Raw genomic sequence first — 21,899 nt, forward strand, 5'->3', positions numbered from 1 at the left:
GATGAGGACAGGGGAAATCTAACCTGAATTCCATTCATCTGTTAGGAAATACTTACCGAGTACCATCAGGTGTAAGGTGCTTTTGATGCAGTGCTGAGCAAAAGCAGATGTCTATAGTCTAGAAGAGAAGAGGGAGATTAAGCAAATATGACGAGGTAAATGTGCAGCTGTGGCGATTGCTCTCAAGGAAGGTGCATGAACCCTGAGAATGTACGCAGGGGAGACTTCTCTGAGGAGGTGATGGTTCAGCTGTGATTGGAAGAATGAGTGGGGGAAGGGAGCCTTTTGGCCAGAGGGGACATTGTGTGCAAAGGGCCCATGGTGCATGCAGAGAGCATGCTGGTGGCTGAACGAGGTCATATGTTTCTAGCAGAGGGAGGAGGGTGGGGCAGGAGAGGTAGGCTGGGTCAGACCCCATGGGTCATGTTCAAGATTTTGGCTCTGGGAAGCTGGTGTAGTGACTTATGCAGAGAGAAGTGACATGATCAGCTTATGTTTGGGAAACTCACCCTAGCTGCATGTGGAGGCTGGATTGGAAGAGATAGGGCAGGCTGGTGAGGAGGTCATTGCAGTCTCTGGGGAAATGAGGGTGGTGGCTTACACTCACTGATGGAAGCAGACTGAGAGCCCGAAACTGCTGACTCTGTGCCCAGCACTCTTCACTGTAGCACTCTGCCCTCATAACTGGAGGTGTCATGTGAGGCACCCACTACTATGGCAGTTATTGGGGGGCTACTATAGGCTCTATTCTAGACCCTTTATGTATGTGGTTTCATATGACCCTATGAGGTCAATATTAAAATAACCATTTTACAGATAAGGAAACTGAGGTACAGTGGATTTGAGCCTTGGCAGTTTGACCTAGAGCCTGCTCTGGAATCACCAAGCCTTACAGCTTCTCAGGCTAGACTGTCCTGATGAGCTGATGGACGTGTCTCAGAGTGTGCACACAGCCATCCTGGAGTATGGGTGCCCCTGGCTTCTTTTCTTCCCTACCTGTCAGCCGCTGGTCATCATCTTGAGGGAAGAAAGAAGCTTGGTCTGACCTGTGATGCCCTTGACAGAGCCAGGTGGGTGATGGCCTTGTGCCAGGAGGCCGTTCAGCAATTGGCAAGCATTGTGCCAGCCTCAGTGCAGGAACAGTTTTGTAATTTCTGGGGTTGGCCCTTGTCAGGAGGGCCTCAGGTTCTGCTGCTGGCCCTTCATTTTCTTTTCGGCTTGGCAACAGCAATAGCTAATGGCTCTGCAGAACCAATAGTTTGATCTTTTGGAACCCCAGAAAGAACACAAACTCCATGGAAGACAAGGTCGGCGTGTCCTTGAGCTGTTATTGCCATTATTATTTTTATTATAATAAATTGCTCTGAGTGGGAAGCTGGTGGTGAGGGTATTCCCACCTTGAGGCAGAGCAGCTGTTGAGTGGGGCGGAGGCCCAGACAAGGAGTGAGGAGGGAGAGAGACACTTCATGCCTGTTCTCCCCTCTGATCACCATGGTCACATCAGAGGTCTCCTCTTCTTACCTTGCCGAACATTTCTTTCAGGATTGGAGGAAGCAGCAATGTGCAGGAAGCACTGTCTCCAGCAGGCCCTGCTAAAATACAAGTGTGTTTTTCTGAGAGACTGTTGCCTTTGGACGTCTCCTCATGGCCAGAGACTGTGTTAAGTACACCCTATGTAATTAACGTGGTTCCTGTCATATGATGGTCCTGCAGTAAATATGTGTTGACTGATTGGCTTAGGCTAAGGAATAGCAAATTGGTTTCATTTCATATATGAACTCTGGTCAATTTGTAGTGGCTGCCTGGAGCACTGTGTTGAGATTCCAAGGCACCATCTGGGATCATCAGGAATGGACTAGTGATGTCTGGCATGGGTGTGCTTGGGGTGTGTTAGTTAGCTATTTCCACATAACAAATTACCCACGTCCCACCTACAAAACTTAGTGACTTAAATCAATAAACATTTGTTATCTTACAGTTTCTGTGGGTCAGGAATTTGGGAGGCTCTGGCTGAGTCTCTCATGAGGTTGCAGTCCTATGGAGGCCTGGCAGGGGCCGGAGGATTGTTTCCGAGACGGCTCACTGTTGTCAGGAGGCCTTGGTTCCTTGCCACATGGACCCCTCTGCAGGCTGCACCAGTGTCACCATGCCGTGGCAGCTCACTTCTCCCAGAGCAAGCAGCTCACTTCTCCCAGAGCAAGCAATCCAAGGGCGAGTGAGAGGCTCGTCACAGCCTTTATGACTAGGTCTTGGAAGTCCCATGCTATCGCTTCTTCCATGTGTTCTTTGTTGGGAGTGGATCATTAATTCCAGCTCACACTCAAGGGAGGGGAATAGGTGCCCCCTCTCAAAGGGAGGAGTATTATTTAAAAGTTTATGGACATGTTTTATTTAGTTAATTAATTAATTTTTAACATCCAGTTGGTACTAAAAAGATTCTGTTAACACCTATCAGGGCATGTCACTTCCATGCTTAGGACACTGCAGTGGTTTCTCACCCTTTTCCCCCCTAATAATTAATTAATTGTAAAGACAGAATCTTGCTATGTTGCCCAGGCTGGTCTTGAACTCCTAGCCTCAAGCAGTCCTCTTGCTTCAGCCTTCCAAAGTGCTGGGATTACAGGTATCAGCCTCCATACCTGGCCATTGTGAACATATTTTAAAGCTATCACGGGGAAATGAGTGTGCTTGTGCCACTTGCTGTTACCGTCAGGTCACCTTGGAAGATACAGGAATAATTCTGAAGAGGTGGGTTACAAATCAGACATGTTTAAAGGAGAGGGGCAGGAACTGCAGCAAAAGCAGGTATTGGCTGGTAGGGCAATGACAAGATATAGGGGTATCTGGGGCAGGTCCCTGGGAAGTGGTACAGGGAGAACTGGATGGGTTCCAAACAGAGGTGTTGGAGAGGTGGTGGTGGGTTTTCTGCCCAAGGCAGACATCTGAGTTTTGCAGAGTCCTAGATAGCTGGAGTTATTGTGTCTGCCTTAGGCTGGGGGTGGGAAAGGGTGGGTGAAACTCTCTCCAACCACTTCCATTAGTGTGGACAGATACTTGTCTCTCTGCTCACCAGGCTCCAGTGGATGGCAGCTGGCACCCAGCCAGGTGTAGGGGGGGCCAGCTCGAGACTGCAGGAGCCAGATGTTGTTTGCTGCTGATGCCATGGTAACCTGCCCTGAGTTGGTTCTGCCCCAGGTGCCCTAAGTGGGAACTGCTTGGTCTTGGCATCTAGGCCTGGGCTTGCCTGCTTTGAGGCAGGCTTCCGTCTGCATCTGGAGCCAGGCATTTCAGTGTTTGTGAGACGCATTATTGATACGGTGATGTAGTTTCTAAAACCAAAATCGGCCTGACGTGACGGAGTATGGGAACAGCAGGCTGGAATATTTGAAAGTGGGCCATCTTGGAAGAATTCAGCCGTCCCCCATCCTGTGATTGGGGAGCCCCTTCCCTGAGGGCCCTGAGGCTGGCCACGCTGCGGCATCTGGAGGGGCTGTTTAAGGTACTCCAAGCAAAACTCCTCAGGAGGCGTCGTGTGGTTTCTCCAGAAGATCCTGACTTCCTGTCACCTTATTTTGGTCTTGGCCAGTGCTTGGCTGCTCAGTGTGGCAGTTTGGAAACATTGTCCAGTACCCTGGCTTCATGGGACTCTGCAGGGTGGAGTTTCTGGATAGTCTCTTACTCTGCCCTTTGACTCGGGTATGAGGTCACTTGGTCTCCTGATTCCCAGGCTCATGAAGCCAGACTGCTGAGGACTTAACTGCCCCAGATTTGTCAAGCCCCTAGGGGATGACACATTTTTTCTTACCCCACCCTCCCCGTGCTTTTTTGCTCATTAAATGACAAATACTTCCCCCCTTCGCACATGTGTGCACACACACATAGAGAAAGAAACCAAACGATAAAAAGCCAGAGAAACTCTTTTTCTGATTATTTTTCCTTTTCCAGACAGGGACATCGATATATTTGAATCACGGGCCGACAGTAATTAAAAAGCACATAACTAGTCATATTAAAACGCAGTTGTTTTACTTAACTGATTTTGCCGCTAGACCCAGAGCGGGGGGAAAAAAAGAAAAGGGGAAAGAAAGCCTTAGAAAAGGAGGCAAGTTTCTGTGAGTGACTGGAGGCAGCTGAGGGCCCTGCTTGAATCTAATTGCTGCAAATGCTGCAGTTTGTTTCTGGTAATGGTTTTCTGCTGAAAGGGCTGGGGGACGAGGCCTGATTGGAGGGGGGTGGTGTTTGTTTCAGCTGCATGGGGGGTATAATTCTGCTTTCGGGACAGGGTCTATTTTTCCTTACCATCTATCAGCATAAAGTACTTCCACTGAACACTTTGAATCAAGGTTCCATTTAGAGATACTTTATTCATATTTAATTACAGGCTGCAGCACCAATCTTTAATTACCTTTTTTATAAGCCAGCTAGGAACATCCACTAGCAATCAATTATCATGTGTGTGTATGTGTGTGTGCTTGCTTAAGCACAGGAGGGTGTAGGCGTGTGACTTGCTTCCTGATAGAGAAGGAAAAGATGGCTGCAGGGACACTGGGGAGGTGGTGGGGTGGGGTGTCTGTGTGACAGGTTTCTGGTGCCCAGTGAGGGGTGCATCCTCATTCCCCATGCCTATCTTTGCTTCTCCTGGTGGAACTGGGGATGTGGGCAAGTCCTCACAGCTGGCTCTTGTTCAGGGTGCTGAGTTGGCCACTGGGCTTGGGTGGTATCTTGGGGCCCCCTTGATTCCCCTGGTGGGGATGGGGAATTGTGGGAGGCCTCCTTCATGTCCTCTGGGGATGTGGTGGACCAGGCTTCCTCTCGCCCTGGAGATTAGGATCTGCTCGCCTCAGCTCTTTCTTTCCCTCACCTCCCTGTGGGGTGCTCTTGGCAGCTGTTCCTGCTACACAGCCCTAGTGATGCCATGCCACTCTTCAGTTGCAATGACTCTGCAGTGCCCCTGCAATGACACTGGCTTGAAGACTGGTTGTCCTTCTCAGACAATGAGCACATGTTCCTGGGAGTCAGGTGGAGGCTTGGGGTAAGGATTGATGTCAGATGACCCCCAAATCCCTTTTCAGTGGGAAGATTGGGCCATTTTAGCTGCTTGAGAGATGAGGGTGTGAGTTCACAGCTCTGCTCCAGAAAACCCTCTGCTTGGTGCTCCTTCAGGAACTCCAGAGGGCTTGCAAAGGGACTTGGTGTTGATCTCATTTTGTAACAGCTGGGGACATTGCCGAGGCTCTGCCTTCCCTTCCATTCCTGGGTCCCTGTCCCAGCAAGGGGGTGGGGAAGGGATGGAACTCACATTTACTGGGTCTTGTGGGGGGCCTGGGCACCAGGTCTGTGTTTTTTTCACTTATCCCTGCTGGGGCCTGAGAACACTATATCCATCAGAGACCCTTCAGTTGTGTGTGGCAGATAACTGAGACTGACCTAAGCAGGAAAAGGAATCATAGGGTGGGTACTCAGGCATGGCTGGATCAAGAGGCTCAAACACCGTGGCCCGGGTTCACTCCCTCTTTCTCTTGGTACTCTGCTTTCTTCTTTGTTGCTACTATGTGACCCTCAGCAGTTCTACCCCAGGCTTATATTTTTATGTTCAGGTTCAACTGAGAAAAACATCTATATCAAACGAAAGTAAAATGATTGAGTCTGATTGGACCAGTTGAGTTACCTGTACATCTCTGAACTAATGCATGTGGCCAGAGATATTCAGGGTCCTGATTGGCCAGGCCAGGGCCTCACACCTGCCTTGGAGGAACAGGTGTGCTTTTTCTATTTTGGAAAGCTCCATGTTTGAGGTCTTTGGATTCATAGGAATGTGGGGACAGGAAGGTCTAGCCATTTCAAAGGGAAGAAAAAGTTGATTCAGTTCTTCTCCAGTGGAATAGTGGATTCAGTCATTCAACAAATTTGTTTGGCACCAACTAGTTCCAGCCCTGTTCTAGGGAGTTGCAGGGAATTCAGCAGTGAACAGAACAGACAAAAATCTTTGCCCACTTGGAGCTGATGTCCTAATGGGGTTTATAGAGATGATGATCCCATTGTTTCCCCATCCCAAACCCAGGCCCAAGATAAAGGGTTCTTATGCTGAGAAACTCAGGGTGATTGGGTGGATGACAAGGGAAGAATTTTGCCATTGGGAGTCTAGAATTCACGAAGGAGGAGAAAAGACAAGTGTGTTTTTGGGGGAGCAGGGAGAACCAGACGCTGGGAGAGACACAAATAACAAACCAACCAGGATGAAGGGGGCCAGGGAAGCGAATCCCATACCCATCTCTCCTGACAGAGAAGCGTAGGCCTTTCCTCATGTGGCCTGGGCCTTTCATCTGGGCAGGTTGTTGATAAATGGGGATGGAGTTTAGTGAAAGCTACAACAATGATGACAGGGCTGGAGGGAGTGATTTATGAGATGAGATTAGGAAAGTGATGGTGTAGCCTAGCAGATGGGGTGGGATGGTGGCTGTGGGTCATGTGACATCTGAAGTCCAAGGAGAGGAGTGGAGGGGCAGGGCAGAGTGGCTGCTGCAGTAGCAGGGACAGAGGGAGGAAGGGCTGTGCAGACTGAATAGACTTCAAAGCATGAGGGCCTAGGAGGGTGGGCCAGGAGAGCAGGCAACTATACATGCTTGTGCATGTGTGTGCACATGTCTGGACTTTCCAGGATTGTGAGGCTGCACAGAGGCTTAAAGAAATGGAGAGGATTAGGATTTCAGCCTTGGCCAATCTTGGAAAAGACCTTTAGGGGCCTCTTTCCTAGTTGGCAGAATATTTGGATCTGGACCATGTAGGTGTGACCACTCAAGTCAGGGAATTTTATTTCCGTCAGGAATATTGGTATGGCATTTCTAAGAGGGAAGGAGGGAAGGAAGAAAGAAGAAGGAAGAGTGAGGAGTATATTTTCTACTTCATAGAAAAAGAAAATTAGGCACAGAAAAAGCAAGGGGCTTTGTCCAGGCCTACCTTCAAGTGGCATTGCAGGTGATGACCTAGAGCAGAGTTCTGGCTTGCAGCCCTGGGGTTGCTCAGGCCGGAACAAAAGGTGGTTGTTGGTCTGGAGCCTCTGCCCAGGATTCTTTGAGCTCCCCTGGTTGGTAGAATGGAAACATCCTCTGTCTGATCCCTGAGATACTGGGGCTGCCCCGGGCCCACATTCTGTTAATGCTGGATTGTCCATATGTAAGAGCCTAGAAGGCACAGTGGTGGATAGTTCAATGGGCAGATAAAGCTCAGTTCTGAAGAGCACTTCTTTGGCCTTTGATGGAGGTGCTTAGGGGCCCGTGCACGAGTATGAGGATGCGCCTTCCATGTACGTCTTCTGTCCCCCTCCCTCTGTATGCTTACCGTGAATGTCCAGCAGTGGAGGACCAGGCAAGACCCTGGGCTAGTACACAACTGATAAAGCACAAAAATCTGTCCTGGAGGCTGGGTGCAGTGGCTCACGCCTGTAATCCTAGCACTTTGGGAGGCTGAGGTGGGCGGGTCACTTGAGGTCAGGAATTTGAGACCCCATCTCTATTAAAAAATACAAAGATTAGCTGGGTGTGATGTCACATGCCTGTAATCCCAGCTACTCAGGAGACTGAGGCAGGAGAATTGCTTGAACCTGGGGGGCGGAGGCTGCAGTGAGCCAAGATCATGCCACTGCACTCCAGCCTGGTCGACAGCGTGGGACTCTGTCTCAACACACACACACACATGCACAACACACACGCTCTCTCTCTCTCTCTCTTTCTCTCTCAAATCTGTCCTGGGGGCACTAGGCAGCCCTGACTCTGGCCCATCTTCCTGGCTCCCTCTCACTGAACTGCGTCACCTTTTTCATTGCTCTGTTCTCTCCACTCCCGACAGATCCATGATTTGTTCCAGAGCTTCGATGACACCCCTCTGGGGACTGCCTCCCTGGCCCAGGTCCACAAGGCAGTGCTGCATGATGGGCGGACGGTGGCTGTGAAGGTCCAGCACCCAAAGGTGCGGGCTCAGAGCTCGAAGGACATTCTCCTGATGGAGGTGAGAGCCCTCCCTTTCTCCTTCCTGTGTCCTCAGTCTACATTTCCCTGGGATCCAGGCCGCCTAGGTGGAACTGGTTCAAGCTGGTGAGTGGAGTGTGGCCCTTCAAGCAGCAGAGGGAGAGGAGAGCTGAGATTATGACAGAGGAGGTGTTATGACAGCTCCGTGACCATGAAACCCTGTGGCAGCATGGGTTAGTTCTCGATTTGTCCCTGGAGTTCCCAGAAACTGCCTGTGATGGTCTCAGAACACACTAAGTGGCTGCTAGGGGCCAAGGGGACCTCAGGGAAGGGATGTTGTAGAAATGAGCTGAACCAAAGGTGTGTTTTTTGTCTACCAAAGGGATAGGCAAAATTACATCTTAATTTGTTAAATTGTAACAAAAGGGAGCATGTGGTCAACAGGGATATAAAAATGACATACAGATTACATAGAAACATCTCTGCAGGTTGCAGGTTTGCTTCTCTGGTACTTATTTGGAATGAAGAAATTCACGTGTCTGAACGGTCCTAGGAAAACCCTTAGTGGAGTTTTCTAGCTCTGTGCTCAGAGTAAGGGCGGAAGGGGCTGAGCAGCCACTGCTTGAGTCAGTAGCCATCACCCCCTATGGGGAGGTCAGCAATCTGTTTAATTTGTCAGTATGTCCCTTTTCTTCCTTTTCTTGTTTCCCTTCCTTTGCTCCACTTCCTCACTCTGGACTCTTAGTTTATTCTTTCAACTCTAACCAAACTTGATGCATATATTGAGGGTCTTCTGCACCCTATGCTAGGTGGGTGCTGGGGACATGAGAGTGAGTGAGCCCCATCTTCATCTTGGGGTAATCCTCATTTAGTGGAGACAGGCGTGTAAACAGTCACAGCGTGTTTGCACAGTGCCATGTAGCACTGTGCCTGGATGGATGGGGCACCAAGGGGGCTGCAGCAAGATGGTGACTCTTGAGATAGCCAGGCAGCGGAAGGACAGCCCCGCGGGTGTGAGGGCCTGACTGCTTGGAGGACAGAGTGTACTTGGATAACTTCAACCTGTTCAGATGGTATGAGCTCGAAGTGGAGATGAGGCTGGGAAGGTAGGTAGGACAGCACACGGGGGGTTTGTATTCCAGGCTAAGGCGTAGACTGGTATATATGGTCAACACTCACTACATATTTGTGGATCTGAGCAGATCTGATTTTTTTCCTGTAGTCAGTGGGGAACCATTTAAGAATTTTAATCAGGGGACTGTCATGATCAGATTTGCATTAGAAATAAAAATCTGTTGGGAGTCTGGAGAATGGATCGGAAGGCAGAAAGACTGTAGCCAGGAGACGAATTGAGCTGCTGCATGGGTCTGAGAGAGAAATGATGTGAAGTGAGGAGTGTAATGGGAGTAAGGGAGATGGATGGGTTCAAGGGGCAGAATCATCAGGATTTGTGATCAGCTTTACACATGGGGTGGGGGCAAGGACTGGTATGAATGAGAAGGAGACAAATATCTTAGGTTTCTGGCTTAAGTGATTACGTTTAGGTATATTTAACTATATACAGTAGTTCCCCCTTATCTGTGAAGATACATTCCAAGACCCCCAGTGGATGCCTGAATCCTCAGATAGTGCCCAACCCTATATACGCTGTTTTTTCTTATACACACTGGTATGGTTTGGCTATGTCCCCACCCAAATCTCATCTTGAATTGTAGCCCCCATAAGCCCCACATGTTGTGGGGGGGACCTGGTGGGAGGTAATTGATTCATGGAGGCATGTCTTTCCCATGCTGTTCTCATGTTAGTGACTAAGTCTCACAAGATCCGATGGTTTTATAAAAGGGCAGTCCCCCTGCAAAGGCTCTCTTGCCTGCCACCATGTAAGATGTGCCTTTGCTTCTCCTTGGCCTTCTGCCATGATTGTGAGGCCTCCCCAGCCATGTGGAACTGTGCGTCCATTAAACCTCTTTCTTTTATAAATTGTCCAGTCTCAGGTATGTCTTTTTAGCAGCGTGAGAACAGACTAATACACATACATACCTATGATAAAGTTTAATTTATAAATTATGCATAGTAAGAGACTAATAATAAAATATAATTATAACATATAATTATAATAAGAGTGAGGTGAATGTGGTCTCTTTCTCAAAATATCTTGTTGTATTGTACTTACCTATTTTCAGGACACAGTTGACCTTGGATAACTGAAACCTTGGAAAGCTAAACTATAGAGAAGGGGGACAACTGTTTATCAGTCAGGGTACAGTTGGGGAAAATACCTTGCTCTGTGTATTTCAAACAGGGAATTTAACACAGAAAATGGAGTTTACAAATGATGTAATTGCCAAAAAGCCAAATGGGATGGAGAGACAATTGCCAACAGCAGGAAGCCAAGGCCACCCTCAAGGCAGAGGGACAAAGAGAAGATGTAGTTCTCTAGTGCCCAGGGGCAGGGACCACCAGGTAGTAGCTGAGACTGTGGTGAACTTGTTCCCTGGGAGCCAGATCACAGACATAGGGCCCGTCACTTGGGAGTGGGAGCCGCAGATGCTGTTTGAGGCAGAAGAGTTTCCATCTCCTCTTGCCCCCCTAGTATGCCAGTATCCCTCAGTGTTGCCTCTGGGCAAAACCTAGCTGGCAGCAAGTTGGCAAGGGAGCCTGGGAAATGGAAGTTCTTATAAGAGTAAGGGGATCGGGATGCCTCTCAGAACAAAGTGAAATGGTCAATGCAGCAACCACGTAGGGTAAAATAATGCTCTTGGCAGTTTTGGATAGGGATATCCCTGTTGATCTGGAATCCAGGCTGGAATACAAATTCAGCATTTGTGAGTAAAGATACTTTTGATAGATGAATGTGGTGGAGTAGTTAAGATCACTAGAGAAGGTATATAGAGTTCAAAAAAAAAAAAAAAAAAAAAAACAGAAGAAGAAGAAAGAAGGCAAGGAAAAAAAACTGTGCAAAACATTGGGGGGTGAGCCCAAGAGGATAAGTTCATGAATCGGACTAAGAAAGCATGGTCAGAGAGATTGGAGGAAAACCAGGATTGAGCAATGCTGCTATATTCAGTGGAGAAAAGTTAAAGATGAAAGCACTATATTAGTTATCTAATGCTGCATAATGAGTCACCTCAAAACACAGTGAGCTTAAAACAACAGTCATGTGTTTTGCTCGTGAATTCGCAGTTTGGCCGGGGCTTGGTAGAGAAACTCATCTGTTTTATGCAGCTCTAGCTGGAGTAGCTTGACTGGGGGCTGGAGTGGCTCATTTCCTGGCTGGCAAGTTGGTGCTAGCTGTTGTCTGGGAGCTTAACTGGGGCTGTGGGCCAGGGCCTTAGTTCCTCTCCATATCAACCTCTACATGGCTGCTTGGTCTTCCTCACAGCATGGCGGCTGGGTTCTAAGAGCAAGTGGCCCAAGAGAATAAGGCTGAAAGTACATCACAGTTTTATGACTCAGCCTTGGAAACTACATAGAATTACTTCTTTCTTACTCTTTTGGATGAAGCAGTCACAAAGGCCCCCTTAGTTAAGTTCAGGGTTGGGGAAATAGACTCTACCTCTTAATGGGAGAGTGGCAAGGTTCTAGAAGTGAATTAGAATGGGAGGTACTGTTGCAGCCATTTTGGAAAACATAGTCTGCCAGAATTCCTCAACGTTGTCATATGGGAGATCAAATCAGTAAAGCACTGGAAAGGGTATTTTGGATCTGGCGATTTAGGGTGGTTAGAAGGAGCAGCTACAGTGGCCTGATCAGGGTGAAAAAGAATTGAGACTCAAGGAAGTGGAGACTCTTCATGGAGAATGTACTGTTTTCAAATATTTAGCTGTGGAAGGTTTGGGAGAGTTAGGGTAGTGGTCAGAGCAGAGCATAGGATTAAATACTGAGGAGACTTCAGTGGAATCGTAGCTGATGGGGAAGGGGGCAGGTTGGGGATTCAGCAGAGAGAAGTAATTGCTAGATCAAGTCCTAAGGGAGATTCAAGCGACTGGGAATGAAGAACACAGGTGGAAACCTTAGCCTTTGTTTCGAGCCCAGTGGAAGGTGGGAAGGCTGGGTACAGATGAGTGTGTGGGGCAGAGGAGAGGGGGAGGGAAAGTGGGCAGCAGAGTGTGTAGCAGCCTGATAGCCTCTATTTTTTCTCTGAAGTGGGAGGTAAGACCATCTGCTGAGAATGAGGGGGTAGAAGGTAGCATTGGAGACTCAAGGTGGGTGAAGGTTTGGAACAGCTACTGTGTGCAGTGGAAAGGGAGCTGACCAGGGCAGGAGAGCAGGATTGCCGGGTGGCCCTGAGCATCCACCTACAAACCTGATTTTTCTAGCACACCTGTCAGCAGCTGTGGAGCAGCCATAGCTAGGAGAGACCTGGGAGACTTGGAGGATCCCAGGGTTTCCTGAATCCCAGAAGCCACTCCTGAGTCAGGCAGGAAGCTGCCTCTGCGTAGTAAAGCCATCAGGGCTCACTTGGACAGGGAGGACAGCTGTCACTTTTTCTCTGCGTTTTCTTGCTGGCTCCCTAAGTAATGGTTGCTGTAAGGTCAGAGCAATAATAGCAGTAATAAAGATTTGGCATCTTCCTCCCTGAGATAAGCATCACATGTTTTTCTTGGGAAGCACAGCCTGGCAGGCTGTGTGCAGAGTACAGAGTGGCTCCTTAGTAGTGGCTGAGGCAGTTCTGGGGCTGGGACCACAAGGCAAACCTGAGACCCGCACTCATACCCTTCAGGAGAACAGCTGGAATGGAGGCCTGAGGCCACCACCCCATGGACCGTCAGGATTAGCAGCAGCACTGGGTAACACTGTCATCTCACTGGGCTTCGTCTCTGGTGGGAAAAGTCCTGCCTGGGTCTTTCTCTGGTACAAAACCAAGAAGGGCCCAACTGGAAGGCTCGTACTTGAAGTGAATATTTTGTTTTTCTGTGTTGAGACCGAAATGGTGTCTTATATTTAGGAATGACAATCCCAGAAAGGTATTAAGCATTCTTGGCTTGAAGAATGATTTCTAGGGGACATTTAGGGCTACCAGAAACTTAGGGACAGAGAGGAGGAAAAGCTACTTTTCTGCATAGCCTCTACGTCTCCTTTCATGCCAACTCCAGGTGTGGTGTGCCCTTATGCTTCTCTCCCACTGTTGTGCACTCTCCTCTGCCCCATAATTGATCACAGCCTGGTCTTAAGAGGAAAGCAATCTGATGAAAGCAATTCACAGTAAAGAGAGTGACTGATAGGCTTAACCTCTTTATATTTGCATCTTAAGAGGTGACCTTCTACACCCAAACTCATAACTACTGTGCATTTACAGGGTGATAGAGGTCTACAGGGGTGAGACTTTTGAGAGCAAGGGGGTGGTGACTACTGGTTGTGTCAGTTGGGATGCTTTCAGTTGGCTCTAAGAATCAGAAAATCCAACTGAAAGTGGTATAGCTAATACTAACCCATATTATCTCACATGTGAAGATGTCTGGAACTTGGGTCAGCTGTTCCAAGGCTGACAGCCCAGCACCTCATTGTAATGACTCAGACTCTTTCCGTGTTTCACTCTGCTATCTCAGCTTCCTGGCTCGCCCTCCTGAGCGAGCACCGCACATAGTCCCAACACAGCTGCAACAGTTCCTGGTGTTACAAGTAGGGGACATCCTCATATTCTTTATCAGAAAAAAAAAAAAAAAAGATCCCTATCAGAGTTCCCTTCATTTGTTATTGTCCAGAAGTAATGCCCACTCCCAAATCAGTCTTGGCAAGAAAACTGAGACCACCTTGATTGGCTTAAACCAATCATGACTCACCTTCTCAGACCTGCTATCCTTGAAGGACATGAAGGATGTACAAACTTGGGGTTGTGTTAGCCAGGATGATGGGGGAGATGGCTGTTGGTTTGGCCTCCAATAGCATGTACTACCCTAGAGTTTTGTGTCTACTGTGAACCTGGCAGTTTTGTGTCTCCTGTGAACCTTCTCCCTTGGAGAGGGGAGAGAGCCTCTAGGATAGACTGTTGAAGGATGGCAGGGAAGGGAGGCTGATTCTCAGTAAATGGTGTTCAGTGAATCTGATGGTGTCGATGACTTTGCACAAAAGAAAAAGGCAGAGCCAGGGATGTTTTTTCAGCTTTGTCATTATCACCTGATATTGTCCCTTTAATAGTTGGGGCAACTCTACTTCTAGATGCACGGCCAGTGACTCTTATTGATTTGAATGGCTGTCCAGAGCCAGACTAATTGGGCCCAGAGATTGGAATAATGATTCAGCAGGAGGGGGTGAACTGATGAAGCATAGTCCATCCGTCTGCTGGCGGGCTGGCTTTGCAGCAGTTCTTTTCTACCCACAATATTGGGGAGCTTAGCGGGCCATATCTCACTGCCATTCTCACTGCTTGAGGGCAGGGTAGGACTCAGATGATCCCTGAGCTGGGGGACTACCATAATCTCCAGGTCCTAATCACCCTGTATCACTCCCAGTTATTTCTCCAGCTTCTGAATTGATGAGGAACACTCCCTTGCCCTCTCACCCTAAGGAATCTAACTCATTGCCAAGTACTATGCCCTTCATGCACTACTGGGCCCCAAGGTGCTCGGCTATGTTGGGGTGGGACTCTTTGGCCTGAGCACTAAATCTGATCTATTGCTTGATGTCATCTGGCCCATCCCAAGGGTCTCAAAAAGTGAAAACCCATGGCAGTCATGTTTTTGACCTTTTCTGAGCAGCATTTTCAGTGCATTCTGTCTACCATCTTGTTTCTTCCCTTCCTTCCTTCCTTCCTTCCTTCCTTCCTTCCTTTCTTTTTTTTTTTTTTTGACAGAGTCTCACTCTGTTGCCCAAGCTGGAGTGCAGTGGTGCGATCTCGGCTCACTGCAACCTCCACTGCCTGGGTTCGAGTGATTCTCCTACCTCAGCCTCCCAAGTAGCTGGGATTACAGGTATCTGCCACCACGCCTGGCTAATTTTTGTATTTTTAGTAGAGACGGGGTTTTGCCTTGTTGGCCAGGCTGGTCTTAAACCCTGACCTCAGGTGATCTGTCTGCCTCGGCCTCCCAAAGTGCTGGGATTACAGGCGTGAGCCACTGCGTCCAGCCTCATCTTGTTTCTTTACTAAATGTGTTGTTTGAACAGTGGGTGGCTAGGCAATGTTTATGTCGGCACAGAATCCAACAGCGATTTTATTTTTTAAAATATTTATTAAAAAATATCCAGAGACGTGGGCCACCCAAGGAAACTTCTCTTCACCCTATAAATCTGTTTTCTAAAAAGCGTGTACTTTAATAACTTATCAGAACAAAGATAAACCCCGTGAATGGCAAGCTATGTACATCACTCTGAATTGATTTTCGATCCTTGTTGAACGTTCATTTTTACCAGTTTGGATCGGTACAGGCATTCTACTTAGTGTGCTGTTTTCCCATGGAACATTATTTCTTTTATAATGTACAGTAACTTGATAACAGTAACTTGCATTTCCAGTTGCATTTTACAGTTTACAAAGCTCCTTCTCTGCCTTATCTTGAGCTTCCTATTGTATTGTCCTATGTCGTTGTGTTGTGTTGCATGAGGCAGGGCTGCATAAAGAACGAACAAGAAAAGCCCAGGTCAGAGTTTGTTTTGACAATTCCTGTTTTCTACTATGTAAAATTGGCAAGAAAAGGATTAAATGAAAGTGTATGTGTAAAGTGTTCGTAGCACAGTGCCTGGCATGTAGTAGGAACTAAATAATGATAATTCCCTTTCTCTTTTGCTATTGTAAATAACAGTCAGTCGTTTTATTTCTTTTTCTTTTCTTGTTTTTTTTTTTTCTATTTATTTATTTATTTATTTATTTAGATGGAGTCTCACTCTATTTATTGCCCAGGCTGGAGTACAGTGGCATGACCTAGGCTCACTGCAACCTCTGCCTCCTGGGTTCAAGCAATTCTCCTGCTTCAGCCTCCTGAGTAGCTGGGATTACAGGCACATGCCACTACACCTGGCTAATTTTTATATTTTTAGTAGAGATGGGGTTTCCCCATGTTGGCCAGGCTGGTCTTGAACTCCTGATCTCAAGTGATCTGTCCGTCTTGGCCTCCCGAAGTGGTGGGATTACAGGCGTGAGCTACCACGCTTGGCCCATTGACTAGTTTTCAAACTTATGTGTGACTCTTCATTTTTTCCATTATATTTCTGTGTGGCCCATGATTGATTTTTCCTCCTGCAAGCCAATGACCCTATAGGAAGATAGTCTTATTATTTTACCTTGAAGGAAGTATTAATTTTTAAATATACCTTGATTGATTCATAAGGTTCTAGATCAAGTAGAGAATTCTCAGGCATTCTGAAATTACGATTCCCCCAAATTCAGAAGTTATGGCTCTTTCCACTAAAACCTCAGAAATAGAAAAACTCATTTTCTTTGGATAACACATGTGAACATATAATTATCTCAGAGAAGCAGACAAACTCTTTGAAATATTCATTTGTTCATTCATTTACTCATTCATTCATTCATGTGAGTATTCAATAAACATCTGTGGAGTGTTGAGTAGGTGGTAGGCACTGGTGAAAACATTGGCTGTTAGAAGAATTTTATGGAGAAGATGCATTTTGGGAGAAAAATCAAAAAGTCAAATTGATAACAACACCTGTTTTATTTTAGTTGATTGCATGTGTTGTCAAAAAGAAAAATTGAAATGAATCTGCTTAAGGTGGGCTAAGTAGATTCATTTAAGAAGGGAGTTGAATGAAACCAGACGGTGAAACTGAGTTTTATTTTACTTTCTTCAGCCAAGAAAAGTGTAAAATGGCAGCAGCCCGAACTACTTGAACCTGACGACTCTTAACCTGACCCCCTCCCCACCCACTGAATTTCAAGGGGTTGGTGAACCCCTTGAATTATGTGCAAAATTATGTATGTTCATTTTCTGGGCTTCGTAGCGGGTATCAAGTTTTAAAATTGGTGACCTCCTATAAAGGGGATGATGACATTCCATAAATCTGAGAACCACTGACTTCTATTCAAAGAACCCCCTTCATTTTAAGTAACCAAGGAAGTGACCCACAACCCACAGGATGCCTTAGAAACCAGTTCGATGAACACTGTAAAGTTTTCTGTGTTATGAATTAGCTTACTAATTAGTTACTAGCAATTAATATTAGTTAATATAATTGACTGCTTATGATTAATGATGTCAGGTATTACCAAGTGTTAATAATAATGAATAGTATTAATAATGACTAATTATGTAATTGATTAGTAACTGGAAAATCTTTAATGTGCCTTTCAGTGCTGCTTGGATATCAATGATAATTAAAAATTCCACAAAAAACAGTGACCATACAATAAATGATGAGGAATTACTGTTTGGCCAGAAGCTTCACCCCCAAGTAGAGACCTCACTGGGCTACAGGTAGCTCTCTGTGCATATCCAAGTCTGGCCTATGGTAATTACCTAGAGGGTAATCAGTAAATATTGATTGGACAAATGAGAGAGCCTCATTGTGGCCCCTTTCCTTGCCCCTCTCGGGCGAGACCCTCTGGAGTTGAGATTGGAACAAAATGCTGGAGAGCTTTTCTTGCCTGCATTCCAAGCCCAGAAAAGTGGAATTCAGGTGACTTAGATGGCATGGCTGGCCTCCGCCTGGGCCTGGGGGAATCACTTCTGTTTCCCGTTCACTTGCTCTGCATCTGCTCTGGTTGCTGCCAAGGGCCATCTGAGGGCACTGTGACGAGATGTGATGTCTGGAGGCTGCGGTGCCCAGGTGCCAGGGCTTGAGGCATACACTCCAGGCCTCTCTGTTGCCCCCTCTCCCTTCTAGTCTTGCGTGATACAAACAAAACATAAACTAAATCAATTATCATAAGGTCACAGGTCTAGCCCATGAAAGACCAGACAAAACTCAAAAGAAATTAAACTACAGCCAAATGTAATTAAAAGAAGTTTTGGTAGAAATTGAGCATGATAACACGGTGCGATGACTCTTTTTGGAATGGCGTCTGGTACATCACCCAGGACATAGGGCTTGAAAACAAAGCTGTAAATGCCTTGTAGTTAATAGTCTGGCTTTAGATTGATTTCTTTTGCCAACACAGCATTGGGCAAAATATCACAGAACAGGGCAAAAAGAAGCATGAGACAAGGCTTTTATTTGGGGCTCAGTAAGTCTTTCTGGAAAGATGGGAAGGGGAAGGTCTTTTGGTACCAACAGGCCCACAGCTTGTTAGTTCTTATTGCCATCTGCTATAGCCAGGGTTAGAGATGGTTGTTCTCAGGTAACTCGGACTGTCATTTATACTAAGAATTACTGGGTCAATCAGTCAATGTTCTCCCCAGGCCTGGCTTCGAATGCCAGCAGGAGAGCTTATGGGAGATCAGGGCCCTTCTGTTTCCCTCTCAGAATTCTGGAACACCTCCTATGTCCCTGGTATCACCCTTGCTCACCCACTACAGAGCCATCATCCAGGAACTTGGGCACCCATCTCAAATCCAGGGCCCTGGTGGTGGGGCAGCCTTAGGATTGTGTCCCTGCTCATGGCAGGGGCTGTGGTATGCTGTGCACAGATCACTAGGCCCTTCTTTAATTTCACATCATTAAACTGACCCCTGAATGCCAGATACATCTTCTAAAACACCCTCTTAACATGTCGTCACTCAAGAATCCACAGTGGAGTCAAATTGCCAAAAATCTAAGCTTTTCATCCAAGTGGTCAAATTCCTTCTCTCTGTCTCCTCTTGTCTTATCCAGCCTTGTTTTCTTATTCCAATTTAGTTTTTTATTATGAAACGTTTTAGACGTACAGAAAGTATAGAAAATAGTATTATAAATGTTCAAGCACCAAACATTCAAATTAAGAAATAAAGTAATGACAGTTACATTTGCAGCACCCTCCCAGTGCTTTGTGAACAGAGCAGAACAGATTGGGGAGCAGCCACAGCAGCAGTTGAGCTAAGTGTTTCAGAGCAAGGGCTGTGGAGTTGGCTGTGGAATTCCCAGGGGGAATTCTAGCTCGGTACTTCCTTGCTGGGCAGATTTTGTGAAAATCATATAACCCCTCAGAGCCTCAAATTCCTCATCTATAAAATGGGATAGCACTTTGGTAGGCTGAGGCAGGAGGACTGCTTGAGGACAGGAGCTTGAGACCAACCTGGGCAACACAGTGAGACTCTGTCTCTCCAAAAAAATTAAAAAAATTAGCTGGGCATGGTGATGCACATCTGTAATCCCAGCCACTCAGGAGGCTGAGGTGGGAGGATCAATTGAGCCTTGGAGGTGAACTGTGATCGATCAAACCACTGCACTCCAGTCTGGGCTACAGAGTGACAGCTTGTCTAAACAACAGAAAAGGGATGATAAGATGTGTATCTGTGTGCCTCCCAGAGTTGTTGCAAGGATTAAATTTAGTAGTAAGTAAAGTGCTTAGTTTACTATTCACAGTAGCAAAGATGTGGAATCAACCCAAATGCCCATCAATGAGAGACTGGATAAAGAAAATGTGGTAGATATACACCATGGAATACTATGCAACCATAAAAAGGAACGAGATCATGTCCTTTGCAGGGTCATGGATGAAGCTGGGAGCCATTATCCTCAGCAAACTAATGCAGGAACAAAAAACCCAAACACCGCTTGTTCTCACTTATAAGTGGGAGCTGAACAATGAGAACACATGGACACAGGGAGGGGAACAACACACCTGGGGCCTGTTGGGCGAGGGTTGGGGGGTGGGGGAGAGCATTAGGAAAAAGAGCTAATGCATGCCAGGCTTAATACCTAGGTGATGGGTTGATAGGTGCAGTAAACCACCATGGCACACGTTTACCTATGAAACAAGCCTGCACATCCTACACACATATCCCAGAACTTAAAAAATAAAATAAAAAAAAAATAAGTGCTTAGTTAGTGCTGGGCACGAGGGGAACCCTCAGCAAGTGGTAGTCATGGTTACCGATGCTGGCTGTTGGGCTATCATCATCTTGGACTTGGTGCAGAGTACCAAGCTTATGGGAGAGCAGGAGCCTACTATGTTTCCCTCCTGGAATTCAGAGGAGGGATGGGCCCCAGGGGAGCAGTTTCCCTTACTCTAGGGGAGAACCAGGCAGGAAGTAGGGAATGTCCCTTGGTGTGTGCTGTGGGCCAAATGACTGGGGTGCTTGTTGGATTTCAGGTGCTCGTTCTGGCTGTGAAGCAGCTATTCCCAGAGTTTGAGTTTATGTGGCTTGTGGATGAAGCCAAGAAGAACCTGCCTTTGGAGTTGGATTTCCTCAATGAAGGGAGGAATGCTGAGAAGGTGTCCCAGATGCTCAAGCATTTTGACTTCTTGAAGGTAGGTGGGACGATGCAATGCGGGGTGTGGTGGTCTGGTGGAAGAGTGTAGCGGTATATGGGTCCCTGCCTTGAGCATCCCTTTCAGGACATAATTGGGACATCTTCTTCCTGAGTCCTCTTACTGAGGATGAATGACGTCACTGGTGATGTGCATTAAATCCCTTGAAGGCAATTTGCAAAGAAATATCAAGTGTGATTGTTGACCCATTAGTCAATTAAACAGATGTTTATTGAATAATCGACAACTACAAGACACTGAGCCTTAGCCAAGAACCTACATGCCGTGGTCTCTGCCTCCGTGAGGCATGGGATGGTGATGATGATGGCGATGCTGATAGCTAACACTACTGTACGCTGGGACTGTTTTAAACACGTGTGTTTTACCTTGGCTCATACAGTTGGTTCTGCTATAACAAAACATATGTGTCCCTAGAAATACTGCAGTTATGGAAAATCACATAACAGAAACCACACAGCTTATGGGGAAAATAGAGTTAGGGGCACAACACTCAAAAAAATTCATCAGTGGCTGGGCACAGTGCCTCACACCTGTAATCCCAGCACTTTGGGAGGCTGAGGCAGGTGGATCATCTGAGGTCAGGAGTTCGAGACCAGCCTGGCCAACATGGTGAAACCTCGTCTCTACTAAAAATATAAAAATTAGCCTGGCGTGGTGGCGTGTGCCTGTAATCCCAGCTGCTTGGGAGGCTGAAGCAAGAGAATCAGTTGAACCCGGGAGGTGGAGGTTGCAGTGAGCTGAGATCACGCCACTGCATTCAAGTCTGGGCAACAAGAGTGAAACTCCGTCTCAAAAAAAAAAAAAAAAAAAAGAAAAAAAATTCATCGGTAATACAGTAATATAGGAAAGAAAAGAAGATAGGAATGAATAAAAACCAGTAGCATAGTTTTACACATGTTAAATGGCTAAGAAATACATAAGACCACAATACACATGGCACTTTACCTTGAGCCTGCTGTGGAAGTGGGCATCAGAAGGGTTGCTGCTTGTTAGTTTTGTGGGGTGGTGGGAGGAGTCCTTTGAAATGGGACAGAGGCCGGGCATGGTGGCTGATGGCAGTAATCGCAGTTCTTTGGGAGGCGGAGGTGGGCAGATCACTTGAGGGAAGGAGTTCAAGACCAGCCTGGCCAACATGGTGAAACCCTGTCTCTACTAAAAATACAAAAAGTAGCTGGGCATGGTGGTGCACTCCTGTAATCTCAGCTACTCGGGAGGATGAGACAGGAGAATCGCTTGGACCCAGGAGGTAGACGTTGTAGTGAGCTGAGATCATGGCATTGCATTGCAGCCTGGGCAACAGAGCGAGACTGCGTCTCAAGGAACAACAACAACAACAACAAAAAAGAAATGGGACAGAAAGTTGTAAGGCCAGATGTGGGTGACTCACCGACTCGCAGCGATGTCGAGGTGTGTTTGTTTTGTGTATTCCAATGTGGCACGGCTCTGCTGGATGCAGCTTTCTGCATTCACAGTGTTTCTCACAGATGATAGTACACATAAGCACATCCAAAATTTGCATTATGATCAAACTGTTCCCTAACATATCAATTGCATTGGAACAAATTTGTGTTTTCAAAACAAGTATTATAGCAGAACTGTTCTATGTAATAAGAGACACTTAATGTGGGAAA

At 46.8% G+C, this 21,899-nt stretch overlaps 1 protein-coding gene across 7 annotated transcripts in view; it reads left to right on the forward strand.

Annotated features, from left to right (window-relative positions):
- ADCK1 (aarF domain containing kinase 1) overlaps positions 1–21,899 on the forward strand; it is a 133,619-nt gene that overhangs the window by 78,646 nt on the left and 33,074 nt on the right. For 5 of the 7 annotated variants that reach the window (XM_054666194.2, XM_510098.8, XM_009428205.4 and 2 more), the window contains 2 exons: positions 7,846–8,004; positions 20,089–20,247. In XM_054666194.2, the coding sequence (XP_054522169.1) occupies positions 7,846–8,004; positions 20,089–20,247 (318 nt within the window). The remainder of the gene's footprint in view (positions 1–7,845; positions 8,005–20,088; positions 20,248–21,899) is intronic. The other 2 variants (XM_054666192.2, XM_063793018.1) reach the window with 1 other exon arrangement.

Source organism: Pan troglodytes, chromosome 15 (genome assembly GCF_028858775.2).
Source record: "Pan troglodytes isolate AG18354 chromosome 15, NHGRI_mPanTro3-v2.0_pri, whole genome shotgun sequence".
In the NCBI taxonomy this organism is placed as follows: domain Eukaryota; kingdom Metazoa; phylum Chordata; class Mammalia; order Primates; family Hominidae; genus Pan; species Pan troglodytes.